The following is a 16,592-nucleotide window of genomic DNA, read 5'->3' on the forward strand; positions in this document are numbered from 1 at the left end:
GCTTTTTGAATCCAAAATCTGATTATATTTAATTAGTACAGGCATCTGGGATTTCTAATACACAAAGAGTTATTAAAGTAACAAATCTTTCTAAAATATGTTCTCCACGAAAGAATGTGTTAATTTATGCAGTAACAATTTTTTAACATGAAATAATTAACAGGAAAACCGCAACAATTATGAATTCTTTGCCGTCTAATGTATACGTGAATTTTCCTCCAGATAATAATCTATTCAACCTAAACCCGCAATAGTGGGAGCATTTGAACAGATGCATTTTTCTTCTTCTGTTTAATACACAAACCTAATCGTACAGCAGGTCTTACACAGTCTCGACTGCCTCTGTTTCTACGTGCATTTCAAAGACCCAAAGATTAAACTGCCTTGACATTTGCTTCCTCAACAATGATCCCGTCATTAACTTACATCTTAAAAAGAAACCCAAACAAACCCAAAACACAGAGCGACTCTATGTTCCTGTCTTCATGATGGTTTCAATCAGGAGAGGAGAGGGTTAAATAGGCAGGTCCTCTATGCAGGAGACCCTGATGGGAACAGGTCAGAGAAGATCAAGGAGGAGCGTGCTTGCGTGCGTGCGTGGTGCTTGCATGTGTGCGTGCAGAAAGAAAGGGGTCTGGCCATCCAAAAAGACACAAAGCTGAGTGCTGTCAGGAGGAGCAAGAAGAAGCAAAAAAAAAAAAAAAAACCCAACAGCTACTCCTGATTGTCTTCTCTTATCGTCACAACCACCTGAAAGGTAACCAACACCACCCTATTTCACGGACGAGAAAGCTGAGGCTCAGGGAGGCTAGAACTTCTGCAAAATCCAAGACCAGGGGGCCGGCCTGTGGCCTAGTGGTTGGGTTTGGTGCGTTCTGCTTCATCAGTGTGGGTTCGGATCCTGGGTGCAGACCCACATCACTTGTCAGTCATGCTGTGGCGGTGACCCACATATAAAAAATAGGGGAAGAGTGGCACAGATGTTAGCTCAGGGCAAATCTTCCTCAAGCAAACAAAGAGGAAGATTGGCAATGGATGTTAGCTCAGAGCTAATCCTTCTCAGCAGCCCCCCGCCCCGCCCCCAAAAAACAAACCAAGACCAGGAAATGCAGAGTCAGGATTTGAACACAGGCTTATCCAGCTCTGAAGCTCCTGTGTGATCTGGCCGGGTGCAGGGAACACTGGGGTTGTGAACAACCCTTTCCGGAGGGTCTTGTAGTCACAACAGTATCTGATTCCCAGAGAGAGCCGTGCACGTTGCTCAGAGAGCAGGAGAGCTTGTCTGAGAAGAGTGTGGAGAGGCGACAGCCATTTCGGCTATTTCCACCTCTGCAAACAAATATTTATTAAATACCTACTAAGTGCTCTGTGCTGGTTTTCAGGCCAGATCACCTCTGCAGAGAAGCAGTACGACTGGGTCCACAGATACTTGGGAGAACTGTTATAACAGTGCCCGTGCACGTGTGTGCACATGCACAACCATGAGTGACGCTGCTGAGGATGCTCATGGAAGACTCAGGACTGACGAGAGGAAAACCGAGGAAGGTGGCCTGGAGGGAGGGACAGTTCTCAGCAGAGAAGGCAAATATGAGAAGAAAGGAATGTCTGCGGAGGATGGTGAGCAGACTGCAAGCTCCCAGCTGTGCTCAGAGTGGAGGGGCCCTTGGGGTGTGGAGCCCATACAAAGCGGTGACTGCCCAGAAAATAGACTGGGCTGTAACATAATGAAATCATATTTTTTTCCTCTTAAAAGATTGATCCTTCTTCATTGATTACTAATAGTCTTTCTCTTAAATTTTTTTAGGTAAGAAAATAAAGACCCTTTTCAAGGCAAATACACATGAAAGACAAAAAGTTCAAGTTATAAGAATGGTTTTTATATTTTACAACCCTCCAAGAGCTTTTATAGACAGCCCATTTAATTGCCACACTAATTATGCGAGGTAATTAGTTTTATTATTTCCATTTAAGAGAGGCTAAAAATGAGGCTCAGAAAGGTTAAGTGATTTGCCTGTGGACACCAAGCTTGTAAGTGACAGAGCCACTTCAAACCCAGGGCTCCTAGTTTCTAACCGCAGGTCCCTCAGCTTCACCAGGCTACCTCAGCAGCTGAGAGGGAAGAACGTGGCCAGTAAAAACACAGTCACTGAGTATTCTGCCTTTAAAGACATGCCCACAAAATGTACTGGGCAGTATCTACATATGCTGACCATCAGCTTGCCCTATGACTAACAATTGTACTCCTGGGAATATCCTCAAGAGACGGGAGGGCACATGTCCACTCCACAGCAGCCTAATTCATAATGGCCCCAAATCAGAACACCAGTAGAATGGGTAAACTGATCTATTTGTACAATGGAATACTACTCAGCAATGAAAAGGGAAGAACTGGGGCCGGCCCCTTGGCCGGGTGGTTAAGTTCATGCTGTCTGCTTCAGTGGCCCAGGGTTTCGCTGGTTTGGATCCTGGGCATGGACATGGCACTGCTCATCAGGCCACACTGAGGCGGTATCCCACACGCCACAACTAGAAGGACTCACAACTAAAATATACAACTGTGTACCGGGGGGATTTGGGGTGAAAAAGCAGAAAAAAAAAAAAAAAAGAAAAGGGAAGAACTCCTTTTACCTGCAGCAACATGGATGAATCTCACAGACATAATGATGGGAAAGAAGCCAGACACAAAAGAGTAATACTATATGATTTGTTTACATGAAGTTCAGTTACAGGCAAAACGAAATCCATGGTGATAGAGGTAAAAACAGTGGCTACCTCTGGGCACGGGTACTGGTGGGAAGTGGGTGAGGAGGTCTTCCAGGGTGCTGGCTATGTTCTGTATCTTCATCTGTGGGCATGTCAGGGGCATAGGCATATGTAAAAAGTCACTGAGTTGTATACCTAGATTTATTCATTTTATCGTATGTATATTATGGCTCAATAAAAAATAAGTGTCCACAAAAACAAGTCGTTCTAATACATAAGCCAGGACTATCTGCACCTGTGAGGTTTAAATCACCATCAGTCAGCGCTGAGCATCCGGAAAGCTTATGAATGAAAAAACAAGAGTCTGTCCAGAATTCTCCCACCGCTTCCTGTCTGAGTGAGCTTTGAAGGAATGATGGCTGGAGGCGCTGTGAGTCCTGGAAAGCAGGGCTGGGTGACAGCTGCCCATGCTGGTGTTTACAGGAGGCAGGCATGGTGTGGATGTGTGAGGACAACAGGACAGACAGCGGATCCTGTGGTGCTCATGGCTCAGGCAGGGCTGGGGTTAGCCCTGGAATGACTATGGGTGAAGGTACAGAGCTGGGGTAGAGAGGTGGCTATGATCAGACCTCAGGGGAGGTGTAGGTGCATGGAAGTGAGAGGCCATGGTCAGCTGAGGGGTGGTGACATGGTGGGGAGGGCTGGGAGGTGAAGACCTGTGGTAGCAGGACCAGGTGAGGGCACCCGACTGAGCTCTCTGTGTCAGACACCTCACTGGGATGTACCACCTCAACCACCTCAAGCTCACCAGATCCAAAACCAAATGCACCCTCTTTCTCTGAAAATAAGATCCTCCTGAGTCACTCGCTTCTGTTGCTGGCAACTCCGTTCTCATGATGACCTGCATCTGGCTACTTGGAACTATCTCTGACTCCTCTCTCCCTTTCCCCAACAGCATCTGAGCCTTTCCATTGTTTCTACACTCCATTCTTGCATTTGCTCATTCCCCAAGAACTTAGTCTGGTACAGGACAGACTAACAAGAGTATTTTTATTTACCGCTTGCTATGTGCTGGGCACTGTGCTAAACACTTATATATTATTTCCCTTCATCTTTGCAAAAATTAAAGGACAAAGCAGGTAAAATAGATTTCCATTTTACAGATAAGTAAACTGAGGTGTGGAAAAGTTAAATAACCCCAAGGCCCCAGAGCTAGGAGGTGATAGAATTGGGTTTCAAATCCAGTTCTATTTGACTTCAGCGATGCTCCTGTATGTCCCTCATGCTTGCTGACTGCCCCTGTGCAGTCTTAGCCTTCTTTACGTCAGTAGCTCCTAGCAAAGTCTGTTTCCAGACGAGGCCCTCAAATAAGTAATGTTGGCATTGCTCAGAGACCCTGACCGGAGAGAATTTAGCAAGGGTTTATAACTAAAGATCCATCTGCTATAATTGAGGGAGATGTACAGGTAACAGAGAATGAGCAATACCCAATAATTTCTAGTTGCTTCTAGAATGCTGTTGGCAGAGGACCACGCTCAAAGGCTCTGGGCCTGGTCTTGACCTTCTTCCTGACACCGGGCTTCTGCTCGCAGTCCAGTGGGGTGGGGGGTGGTGGGAGGAAGGGAACACAGGTCCAAATTCCAATTGCGCCTGTGCCCTAGGAGATGCCACCTCATCCACCCAGGGGGCGACAGACATATCAGTATGCCCTTAGATGGGGCACTCACAACTGTGCTGAAGCACAGTTGTCACTCACACGGTCCTAAAATTCCTGTGTTCGGCACATGCTTCTGAACACTGCCCACGCTTCCATAATCAAGAGGCAGCCTGGCTGTGGCCTGAGGGTACCATAAAATCTGACTTGCAAACATTATCAGGCACATGGACCAGCTGTCTGGAGGAGCTGATGAATCCCCAGCAGAAACTCCAGCGTGCAGCACGCGTGCCATCTGCAGAGCACACCCGCGGACACACACCAGGCCCTTTCTGCCTCGTAAAGAGGCCAGGCCGGGGCAGAGCCTTGGGAGGAATTTTATAAACAGCTGGGTTGTCCCAGAGCCAGAAAATGAAGGTCTTTCCAACTCCCTTGCACACATACATTAGAAGGTGCCCCTTAAAAACTTTTCCATAAAATAAAGGGAAAAGGGACTTAAGACAAATCTCCATTTTTATTTTCTGTTCTTTTAATCCCTGTCTTGATGAGAGGCAGTGCAGCTTACGAGGGTACATGCAATAGAGCCAGCCACACCTGGATTCAAATCCTGCCTCCGCCCTTTTACTGGCTGTGTGACTCTGTACAAGTTACATAACCCCTCTGAACCTATTTCTAGTGTATTTATTGTTATTTACCCACTCAGGCCTGACACTTGGTGGGTATTCTATAAGTGCCCCTGCTCCTTCCTTTTCCTCTGATGCAGGACAGCATTTCTTTTATTCTCCTTGCAAATCCTGGGGCCCCACAGCCTTAGTTTTTTTCCTCCAGTTTCATTTACTTCTCTTTACTTATCTCTTTCCAGTGTCTGGCATGAATCTGAAGACATTCATGAAAAAGAAGAGAGTGGGAAAAAGAATTTTAAGAGTGAAGGGTGGGCTACTCTATTTGGAAGGTAAGGGAAACACGGGACAAAGGGTATAAAGCTGATCCTTTGAAAGGTGTCAGGACAGCATCTGGCAAAGTGATGGGGGAGGCGAGGACGCCACCAGAAAGGCATTCAGGACAGCTGACTGGAGAGGAAGGCGGAGCTTGAAGGCCAGGGCCGAGGCGGCCGCTAGGGCCCTGCTCCACAGCAGCAGGGAGCTGTGAGGGGAAACCATGAGGGCACCCCCACACGCTGCCCCCTCGGCCCCAATCACCCAGGGCCACGGCCAGAGGGATCTCACTCCATGAACTAAGTATCTGGGTCCTGTCAACAGCGCCCCTGCCAGCCTCCTGGGGCTTCTGGCCCTGCCACCCTCTCATTTATTGATGGTTCAAGGCTGTAACCCACATTCTACAGAGCCCGAAGTTTGAGCGAAGGGGAGAAACAATCCTGCACCCCTCCCTCGGCACCAGACTCTGGTCACCCCCCGAAGGATGCTTACATGACCGCCTGCCCAGGCCGACTCCATGCTCACCCCTTCCTAAATCAAATATTCATGGCTCACAAGCGTCACCCGCTCTCCTCTCCTCCCGGGTCTGTGAGCCGGGATCTGACTGGTTTGCCTCAGGGTAAGCTCTCTCATGTAGGGCCAGGGCCCAGACCCGGTGGTGCTTCACACCGGCTCGGCTCACCCTGACTCAAAATCACGTCCCCACTGCTCTCTGGGCTGCCAGCGCCCATCAAAGCCGCACATGTGCCTTTGATTAGAGAGACGGCGCGCCATCTGGCCCCGCAGCGGCGTGCGTGTGTGAGGGACGCGCAGGCGAGCTCGCTGGGTGGGCATCTGGCTCAGGGACAAGAACTGCCACGTGTCGGGGAAACTCAAATAGCAGAGCTGTCCGCCCGACATGTAATTTAGCATTTGGACAGTATCTGTACGAGCCAGGGTCTTAGTTTAACATTTTTCCTCATCACTTGAGACTGCTGAGAATGACAAAAGGGGGGAAGAGTTGGCAAGAAACGAAAGAACTAAAAGAGAAAGAAGAATAAGAATTCCAGAGGTGGCCATTATGAAACGCAGCAGACAGCGCGGCGCTGTAATATATTCCAGCCACTGCTCAGCCGGCTCGGAAGGACTAGGCTTTGGTTAAAAACAGGGACAATGAAGGTTCCCCGCTTCCTTCAGACACACGCGTTACCTTCGACACGAGGAGGACTACATTCAGTTGCAAACAGCACACTTGATTCCACACATTTGCCTGCTGACCGCTGTGTGAAGATCCAGGAAGCCGGAAAACGACACGGCTCCCTGCTATCCGGTGCTCTGAAAGCACTCGAAAAGCTGCCCCCCGGAGGGGCTGCTGGTCTTGGGGGTATTTTATTTACAGGTTAATTTCTACAGATCTTAGGAGGGGCTGGGATGGAGGGAGATGATTAAAGGGGTACACCTGTTCAAGCGACTATATTGTCATCTTCTGGCCTGCCTCTACGTCCCCTGTCTACTCTTCTCCCTACTCTGGACCCACCTGGACTCACCAATGGGCTCCTTTGACCGCTGGCTTCTGGTTGGGTTTGGCAGGAGATGTGGAGGAGGGCAGAACAGGGTGCTCAGGTTGATCCACCCACCGCCTCTCTCGACCAAAGGTGGTCTCTCCTCTTGGCTGCTCATTCTTAGTCCTGGTGCCCACTCCCTGCCCCTGCCTTTCAGGCCGTGAGGCCCTTGCTGTCACTAGCTCTGGGATGCGGCATCAGGCCCCGTTGGTTTTCCTAAGCCATGCCCATGCCTTTGTAAGTAACTCCTTTATTAAATTTTCCAGAGAGCGTGCCTTCCGGTTTTGCTGAGACCCTGATGGAGTGATGAGCCATTACTTGTCTGATCTCCTGGCCTGCCACAGCCCTCTTTCTCCAAAGGCAAAGTGTTCCCGGCTCACATGCTGTGAGGAGGGCAGCCCAAGCCTGGAGGACCACGGCAGCAGACACTCCCTCACCAAAACGCAACATCTCATCCATCTATTGAACCCACTACAGCCTCCCACCTGCACAGCTGTCAGATTAAGAAGAAAGAATCCAGCTGAAGAAGGACATTTCAATATTTTCTGGAGGAACGGAAGGGGAGAAGGAACGGGGGGTTATGCAGTAAGTGACTGTCCTCGAGGACCTGATCACGAGCCATCCACGTTCAAGTGCCCACCTTGTCTTGCTGTGTACTCGTTGTCTTCGATCAATCGGGCCAGTCCAAAGTCGGCAATCTTGCATATGAGTCCATTCCCCACCAGAATGTTTGCTGACCGCAGATCTCTGTGGATATAATTCATGCGCTCGATGTAAGCCATTCCGGCAGCAACCTGCGGAAACCGAGGGAACAGGGCACATCCGTCACATCAGGACTCGACCTACTTAGAATCATCAAATTGAAAGGCAGGAATCCCGGTCCCACGGGGCCTACCTGGGCTGCCATGTCCACGAGATTTGGTAACTTCAGAGCTCTTCCTTCTCCATCTTTTAAGAAATCGAGTAAACTTCCTATGAACAAAACATAAAACCATTTCAGTTTGCTTTGAAAGATAAAAATTCCCAACAAAAGGTTGTATTTGGTTTTCTTATTAGAAGTAATGAGGTAATTGAACAGAATAATGCCACTAAGGAAAAAAAAAGGTTCATAAAAAAACAGGGTAGAAAAAACTCTATGTGTTATAAGGCAGCAGTTTCATCTTTTAAAAACAAACAATGGTGGCTCCATTTTTAAGGACAACAACAAAAATTGGATAAAACTAGAAGAAACGGGGCTCGATTCCCTTTCTGTTGTGAAGAACATGTGAAGCTGCACCCCTTCAGTCTCATTCCCTGGTCAGCCCTGAACAAAGGAGGGATGGAGGGAAAACACTGGCCAGCCGTGGTTCCCAAAACGTGGTCCCGGGAGCAGCAGGAACAGCACCCCTCAGGGAACTTGCTGGAAATGCAAACACCTGTGCTCCACCCCACATCGACTGCATCAGAAACTCTGGACGTCGGGCTCAGAAACCTGTATTTTAATCACCCTCTAGGTGAGTCTGATACACAGGAAAGTTTGAGAATCACTGGCCTAGCTAGTTTACAGATTTGAAATCAAGAAAAGACGATCTGAGGAATATCGGGTGGGGCAGGTAGCTCCCCCTATGAGATCATGGCCAGTCAGGCCTTAAAGACACGTGAAAACAGCTGCAGCTTCAGAGGCACTATGACAACACAGCCAAAGGAGCTCAGAACTAACACCAGGGCTGAAACGGTCACGTGCAGAGGCTGGTTCTGCACATGATGGTCATCGGGGATTCTTTTCATGCTTCAGTCACAAAGCTGTTTACCAAATAACCCTGGGTACAAAGGACAAACAGTCTGCCAGGAAAAAATTTCCAAATATATTTTAAAATAAAGTACGTGGAAAGGAGAGATTACACTGGTGCCCTCTGATGCACAAGGCATTGCCTTTTAAGGCTGTTTCTTGTTTGGTTCATCTGTTTTTCCAAAACAAAGTGATCTTTGGCCTTATCCCAACAATATTGCTTCGATTAGAAAGACAGAGAGAGAGAGAAAATTAGAATAAAACGAGCTCTTTAAGGGCACGTCTTTCCTCATCTGATGTTTAAGAAGAGAACTGGAAAAAACTAAGACGTTGAAAAGATGGAGACTAAACTTAGCGCAGAGACCAGAGTCTGATATTAATGGTTCAGCCCCGCAAAAAGGAAAATTAATACAAGCTATGGCATTAAAAATAACAGTAAGCTATCATAGCCCTCTGTAGCACCCCTGATATTAAAAATGAATGTTTTAATTAGGGAGAGGAGTGGGAACTCCTGACGTGTGCAGCATGTAAAAGGTACTGTGTCTCACAAGGAGCTGGGGGCAAACTCCAGGTCAGAGCCTGTTTTAAAAATGTTCTCATTAATACAGATTAGTGGTTACCAGAGGAGGAGGGGGTGGGGGAGGGCGAAAGGGGTAATGGGGCACATATGTATGGTGACGGATAAAAACCAGACTGTTGATGGTGAATACGATGCAGTCTATACAAAAACTGAAATACAGTGATGTACACCTGAAATTTATGCAATGTTGTAAGCCAATATGACCCCAATAAAATAATTTTTAAAAGATGTTCTTATTAATGAGCACACAATTTGTGCTTCCTGGTGGGAATGCTTGACTCACGCAGAAACCAGGAAAAAACCAAGCAGGTTGCTCTACTTCCTTCCCCGATATAAGCCCTGTTAGGTAATGGTGAGGTGGAGTCTGGAGAAGCCTCGTCCCACCTTTATTCATGTACTCGGTGACAATGTAGATAGGTTCCTCAGACACCACGGCATAGAGCTGGACCAACTTGTCATGCTTCAACTTCTTCATGATCTGCGCTTCCTCAAGGAATGACTCAGGGGACATTGTGCCTGGTTTAAGAGTCTTTATGGCTACTTTTGTGTTTCCATTCCAGGTACCTGCAGACATCCCACAATATTAAGTCAAACCAAAGACACTCTTGATGGAAAAAAAAAATGTTTTATAATCAATAGCTATTTCCATACAGTTGGATTTTAAGTTAAAAAAACTTAATATAGTTTTTGTTGAACAAAGACAATCAAATGTAAGGACTCTGTCAAGTATTTTCACAGGAAAAATGTGTTTACTTATGGCTATATTATGGTTTATAATTCTTTTAACTTTTTTCTTATTTTGATATATACCACCACTTTCCTTTTCTGGCTCAGCCATATGATTACAAATTTGTACCAGAAGTCTGGACATTTCTTTATAGGATGACAGTCCAGGGTGTAGGACAGGCCTGACCATCCAACAGCCATCCGTTAGGCAGCAGAGTGAGGCTGGAAGAAATCAGACTAAGTCCCATTTTTGGGGGTGTGCCATTTAAAAGAATAGGGTAACACACTAAGGATGTCTGGAATTTACCCCTAGACTTTCAATTGTCTGCAGTGGATGAGCCACTTGACTGAGTCCTTGAACAGCTGATCTATAAGTAAGATTATAAGCATGCTGATAAGCACTGGCAAGGAGCTCACAGTCTACTTGCCCATGTTTCAACCGGGTGAGGACAATTCCTCAGGTTTACTGATGGTTACCACAACAAGAACAATGGCTTGTATCAGCTAGACTGGAAAAATTAAACAGCAGCTAAGAGGGAACAGAAATATTTACACTTAATATGTTAAAAAAATCTATTAGGTCCAGAGGCAGGCCTGGTTTATGAGCATTGGTTACCTCTTCTGTAAAATACAGGAATGGAACTGGATTATCTTTTAAGTCTCTTTCAGTCCCCAAATTTAAAAATGTCTAGGTTCTATGTGTATTCCATTATTAGTCCTATGATTTTGATTAAAACTATTGATAACGGAAACAAAAATCTGCTAAGTTAGATTACGTTATTTTCTATTTGGAAAAGAAGGCTGGTTTAAATTAAGAGTAATGTTTATATTTAGTATAACTGATTTAGAAATAAAAAATTCTGTAAATTGGAGCAACTTTTGTTACCCTGCCAAAAATGTGGTTCATAGAATTACAACATGCAACCCACGAAAATATAAATTATGAAAGAACAAGGGGCTTAAGAAGAGTTAGTTCAAATCTTATAAAATATCTGATCACTAAATGTAAATGAGAAACTTGACAATTTGTAGGTGGTCTTTGCTACTTGAGTGCTGCTCTGGGGTGTTGTTAGCATCCCCCAATTTTAAACAGAGATCTTCCTCTCTAACAACAACCGGGTTACCTACATTGGCATTCCACGCTGATCCTGAACTACAACAATACCATGTTTTACATTTAGTGGAAAAAAAAATCTTGATAATATGTGTAATGATTTAAAGTTGGTAATCATAAAGGTTGAAGATAAATTTTCATACAGGGTCCAATTCTTCCTGGTTATATGAGTGATTGGATTAAAATCCTTAAGGTCCAAGCTTCAATTATAAATCGGGCAGGTGAGGGAGAGGAAGGGCATATAAACACATTTCACAATACTTGAGTTAAAGTCCAGCAAGAGATGGATACAATAATGTGGACTCTCAACAGCAATAGTAATGATAATACCTATCACAATAGCTCAATTTCTGACAATACAATACTCATGTCTGAGTATCTATCTCTATCCCTACATATGTGTAGTACTTACTTGTTGCTAGGCTCTGTTCCATGTGCTTTACTGTATTAAATTTTTTAGTGCAGACCACACCTAAACTGTGACTGCCACACACAGCAACAGGTACCTATCTATACTGTCTTTAACCGAAAAAGAAGAAAGAGGATTCCATAAGCACCAACACTGTCTCACTGGCAGATGATTTTGGCTGGGGCCTGAGGCCATGGATTGTCTCTAAGAAAAGCTGCAACCAAACAAAGGGTGTTATGAAAGCTGTGGGAGGGCCCAGTGCAGTGGGTCTTATCAATGACCTGAAACCCAAATTAAGAGAAGTACGTGTGTAGTGAATACCTACTATGTGCAAGGGACTCTAAACATGTTGTCCCATGTAATCCTCAAAACAATCCTATGAAGTGGGTACCATTCCAATTTTACAGATGAGAAAACTGAGGCTCAAAGAGGGTAGATAAGCCCCTTGCCCATGGTTAATCAGCTAGTAAAGATTCAAACCCAGGCCCACTGAGCAAAAAAGCCCTGGTCTATCCCTATAGAGCCCACCTGTCGTATCTTACCTTCCCGTGTCTTAGGGAGAAGAAACATCAGATGCTTATTGTATTGGCTTCCTGTTTTGTGCATGCCTTAATTAACCACACGAAATAGGACAGAGGAGTACAGCGAGGTATTGCCATATTCTGAAAATCTGGATAGGCCATCTAGCTATCCACGTTAAGTGTCTTGGTCCCAACGGCTGTGTGTGTGTTTTTGTTCAAAACCATCCTTTTAATTGGCTTTGAGATGCAGCCAAAACAAAATGTGCCCTCTGCCTTACCAAGCCACACTTCAGCGAAACACCCCTGACCCAGCTTCTTCTCCAGAAACAACGAACCACGTGCAACTTCCCAAGCATCTTTAGCCAATCCAGAAGTTTGCGGGGTACAACTCGATGCAATCTTAGTTAAGTTAAAACACAAACCATCAGCTTTCTCTATAGGAAAGGGAATTAATAAAGAAAACAGTCCTTATAATCCATAATCATGCATGCACTAGGAGAGATGGAAGGTGATGTGCCCTTGAGGGCGACACTGAATTCACTGGACAAAATTTGCAGTTTGAAATGAAGGGCAAGGCATTTGGTGCAGGCTGGAACATTCCCTGCATCATTTACTGGTATATATTAGTGTAAGTCGAGTCATTTACCAATCTTGAACACCTACTATGTCTTTTCTAGAAATTCCAGGATTCCAAAATCAAAATTATTATTCCCCATTATTAGTAATTCCAACTTTCTTCCTGGTCATAAAGTCTTTATTTTCACCTTCCATCTCTGATGTTTGGGACTTCCCAAACCAGAAAGCTAGTAAGAGAGTAATTGAGTCTCAGCATACCCATCCATACTTCCCCAAACTGCCCATTTCCCAGTCTCTTGATCAACTGCAGGGATTCTCGAGGGATTTCCCAGACATCTTTGGTTTTGACAGACAGATCGGTAAGCCTTGGCATCCCTTTGTGACAGGGAACTACTAGGCGGCAGCAGAGACCTGCGGCTCTCTCTGATGGAGTGGGAAAGCGGCAGGAGAGGGAGAGAAAGCAGAACACGTGAAACAACAACACTTACAGGTGCAACAAACCCAGCCTGCGCACAGCGTGCCTCAACACAGTGCTGTTGGCAGAGAACTACATGCATCTTGGAAGACTAGACGCCATACATTGAAACACATTCATTGGAGGCAGAATAGAGGACAATTGGACCACTCCATACCCCCAGGTATAATATAGCCTATACATACAAACAGATATAGACTGTTCGTTTTCTACACTCACTAAGAAAAATGTTTTCAGCCCAATGTCCTAACAACATGTCTTCTGGAACCCTGAAAATCCCTCCACTGATTTCAAAAGATACATTTGGACTACACAATGTCAGCATGACTGTCCTTTCCCCCTCTAGTATCAAAGGTTTAGGGACTCTCTGGTATGAATATATTTAAAGTTGTAACTTCAGTACAGATCTCTTCTATAGAACATTACACTGCTATAAACTAGGAAGGCTGAAGATTACAGCTGGCAGGGGGAAAAAGAGGTCACGGGTCTCTAGTGATTTCTTTGGCATTTTAACTGACTCTATTCTACCAGTCAGATACTCCCGCTTCTTTGATATTTCCCATTAAAAAAAATCTTTATAACAGTCTCTGAGGTGTAATTTAGGAGTCTGATTTGAAAGCAGAAAGAATGGAAACTAAAATCTGCAGAAACTCGAGGATATGAGAAAACTCTATTTCCTATGAAAAAGAGAAAGTAAAAAATGTAGTTATCATACATTATATAGAGGGTTTTTTTCCTTTTTCTTTTCTTCTCTCTCTCTCTCTCTCTCTCTTTTTTTTTTTTTAAAGAATATGCCTTTCAGAATCTAGTGGTGGTAAGGGGAAATTGCTTAATTGCAAAGTTAAACATCGGTTAGGTGAGAAAAGGTAACAAAGGACAAGGAATCAGGGAAGTGACAAAAGCTGCAGAGAGCCTGGCCTATGAGGTGACAGAGCCCCTGGCATACCCCATACCCCCCTGGAGGCCCCTCGAATCCTGGGGAAAACCAAATGCAGTGCTGTTGCCTTTTCTCCAGGAACCAGCTGTAAGTTACTTTTTATGCCTTTCTTTTTGATAGAATCAGGTTCTGAGATGTTTAGACAAGAAATTATTTATGTGTCAATATTTCAAAGGCATTTTATTGTGTGAGAGAGAGAAGGAGGGAAGAGGAAAAGCCAATATAAAAACAAATCTAACTGGAGATGGATTTTTTTTTTGAGATTAAAAAATGTCTATTGCTCTTCAGATCCCTTCTCTCCTCCCAGCTTTACGATGTTATTAAGGTGCCCTTTCCAACACAATATTTTCAAATGATCCAAACCCTGGGGATCCTGCTGATGTTCGGCTATAATGAAATATATTTCGGCATTTGAAAAATCCTTCCGACATGCAGGCATTTTGAGTATATTACTTAAGCTCAGGGAGATATTCTGCTCCATTTCTCTCAAATATTCCATTAGGATCCACATGAATGAAAGTTACCCACATAAATGCCTAATCAGCTAGTGCTCTGAGTGTGGTTAATTTTTTCACTTGCTCATTAGTGCCCAGGATCAAGAGATGGGCATTTCTTACTGCCATTTTCAAAAGATTGCTTTTTTGGGGTGCTAATAAATTATACACACATATTTTTTAATGAATGTGCACAGAGCAATAGTTGAGGTCCAGTCATGTACTATTTTTGGGGTTTTGTCATTGTCCTGAAGAACAATATAAAATGTATATATACATCACACAAAAAATTACTGGGTTTAATGGTATATAGATCTATGTCTGTACACGTATATCTATATCTATATCCCCCTGTGTGTACATATTATATAGTGGGATATACTGGCTAATCTAGGAAAGAAAGCAATCATTTTAACACTTTGCACGTAAGACCACATTCTTTAATAAAATGCACAAATTGCACACTTAAATACCTAATAAGCATATATTTCTAGGAACAACAAACTAACGGTGACAGCTGGGTTTTAGGACAGAGACTGATCTACTGTTGAAAAGTTTAACTGATCACAATAGCTGCAGCTGATCTAAGAGCTGTGCGCCACGGGAGTCTAAGACTGTGAGAAATCAAGTCTTGGTGACGAAGGAGAACACGGTAAATGGACTGCAAAATTCAGCCAGTCCTAAGAATGAAGTGCTCGTGCGGCCATTCCTGTGACAGTGCTGGGGCTAAAGTGGCGGTAGGAACGCAACATCCCCTGTTGGAGTTGCCACGTAAGTACCCTCCCAGAGGCTGGTCCTTGTCCCTTTTTCCGTTTCTAGATTCTACACTGCAGGGGAGTGGGAAAAAGGTGATTCGTTTTAAAATTGAACCTATTGCTTCCTACTTGAGGAAATAGAATGTTATGGAATCTTTTGACAAACACATGGAACTAATAATAAGTGTGATAGAAAAACATCAGTAGAACCTAGGCAGCCAAGCACCACCCTGAGGGGCTGGCAAAGAAAACTATCCTACCAGCCACTCTGTATACATCTGTTGTACCTCTTCCCCCCGCCTTTCCCCTTTCTGCTCTGTGCCCACCCACTTCCTCCAGTGCCCAATGGTTGGTAGCTAGTTAGGATCAAGGTTACCTGAGTAATGCTGTACAAGCTGCTGAAGGGTTTCAAACTGGGCCCGGGTGGTGATATAGTATCCACCATTGTCAAGTTTGCGAATTTTATAATGTTTGACGTGGTCTCCTTTCATATCATCCCAATCACGGATAGAAAGTGAATAGGCACCTGGTAAATATGCAAAGCATTAGCAGCCCCAATCATTTTGACGACTCAGTTGTTTTTAGGTCTTATTTACTTGACTATTCTGATTAATAATTATCGACAGACGCATGCACGTACACACACACACACACACACTTCCACTCAGTAACACGGAAAGAAAACATCTCTTTCCTGCAAATGTCAGAAGATAGTAGCAATAGAATGATTTTACCCTTGAGAATGAAAGCTTCCTGGATTTATTCCTACAATACTCAGTACACTTGTGCTGCCTGCTATGGCATAGACTCCCTCCCCTTCCCCGGGGGGAAAGATGAAGAGCAGTATGGACTTCTCAGCTGAGACTGTTGCCCTGGTCTCTGTCACCCATGGAGTACCACGGAGGCATGGGCAGCGTGTCCTAAAGAAACGTAAGGACTGTTTCGCTAGAAGTGAGCTTCCAATTTCTGCTTCACAACACCCCTCACAGGAGCAGATAAGCAGGTCTAGCAGATCAAGCTAGAAGGCCGCTGCTGTTCCCTAGGCCCAGCTCCTCTTGTGGGCTCTAATGAGTTGTTAAATAATGAAAAGGCCAGCAGTTGGAGGAAGAGCAGTCCTCGGTTATGAAAAAACAAAAGAAATGCAGAAACAACCTGTGTGATTGGCGCCTGAGGAACTAAGAGTTTCAGAAAAATCACCATTCTAAAAGACTTCTGAAAATTCTATGATCTTGTGTGCCTGGAGGAGTGAAGCGGCCCCAGCCCCTGTTTTGGGAGGAAGGTCTTGATTTCGAGCCGAGCCTGTGTAGTCCTTTTGGAGCTGTCTGCAGCTCTAGAGCCTGGAGGGAAAACTGAAAATAGGACTCCGCTCACAAGGCAGGCAGGATATGTGCCATTAAAAATCCT

The 16,592-nt window shown here is 44.8% G+C and overlaps 1 protein-coding gene across 10 annotated transcripts in view; it reads right to left on the bottom strand.

Moving 5' to 3' along the window:
* Nucleotides 1-16,592, bottom strand: part of FYN (FYN proto-oncogene, Src family tyrosine kinase) — a 204,176-nt gene that overhangs the window by 25,288 nt on the left and 162,296 nt on the right. For 4 of the 10 annotated variants that reach the window (XM_014866176.3, XM_070496654.1, XM_070496655.1 and 1 more), the window contains 5 exons: nucleotides 15,565-15,714; nucleotides 12,230-12,385; nucleotides 9,566-9,745; nucleotides 7,729-7,805; nucleotides 7,474-7,627 (listed from right to left, as the gene is read on the bottom strand). In XM_014866176.3, coding sequence (XP_014721662.1) covers nucleotides 7,474-7,627; nucleotides 7,729-7,805; nucleotides 9,566-9,745; nucleotides 12,230-12,385; nucleotides 15,565-15,714 — 717 coding nt within the window. Of the gene's footprint in view, nucleotides 1-7,473; nucleotides 7,628-7,728; nucleotides 7,806-9,565; nucleotides 9,746-12,229; nucleotides 12,386-12,785; nucleotides 12,951-15,564; nucleotides 15,715-16,592 lie in introns of all 10 variants that reach the window. The other 6 variants (XM_014866170.3, XM_070496652.1, XM_014866173.3 and 3 more) reach the window with 2 other exon arrangements.

Source organism: Equus asinus, chromosome 24 (genome assembly GCF_041296235.1).
Source record: "Equus asinus isolate D_3611 breed Donkey chromosome 24, EquAss-T2T_v2, whole genome shotgun sequence".
NCBI classification, from domain to species: Eukaryota; Metazoa; Chordata; class Mammalia; order Perissodactyla; family Equidae; genus Equus; species Equus asinus.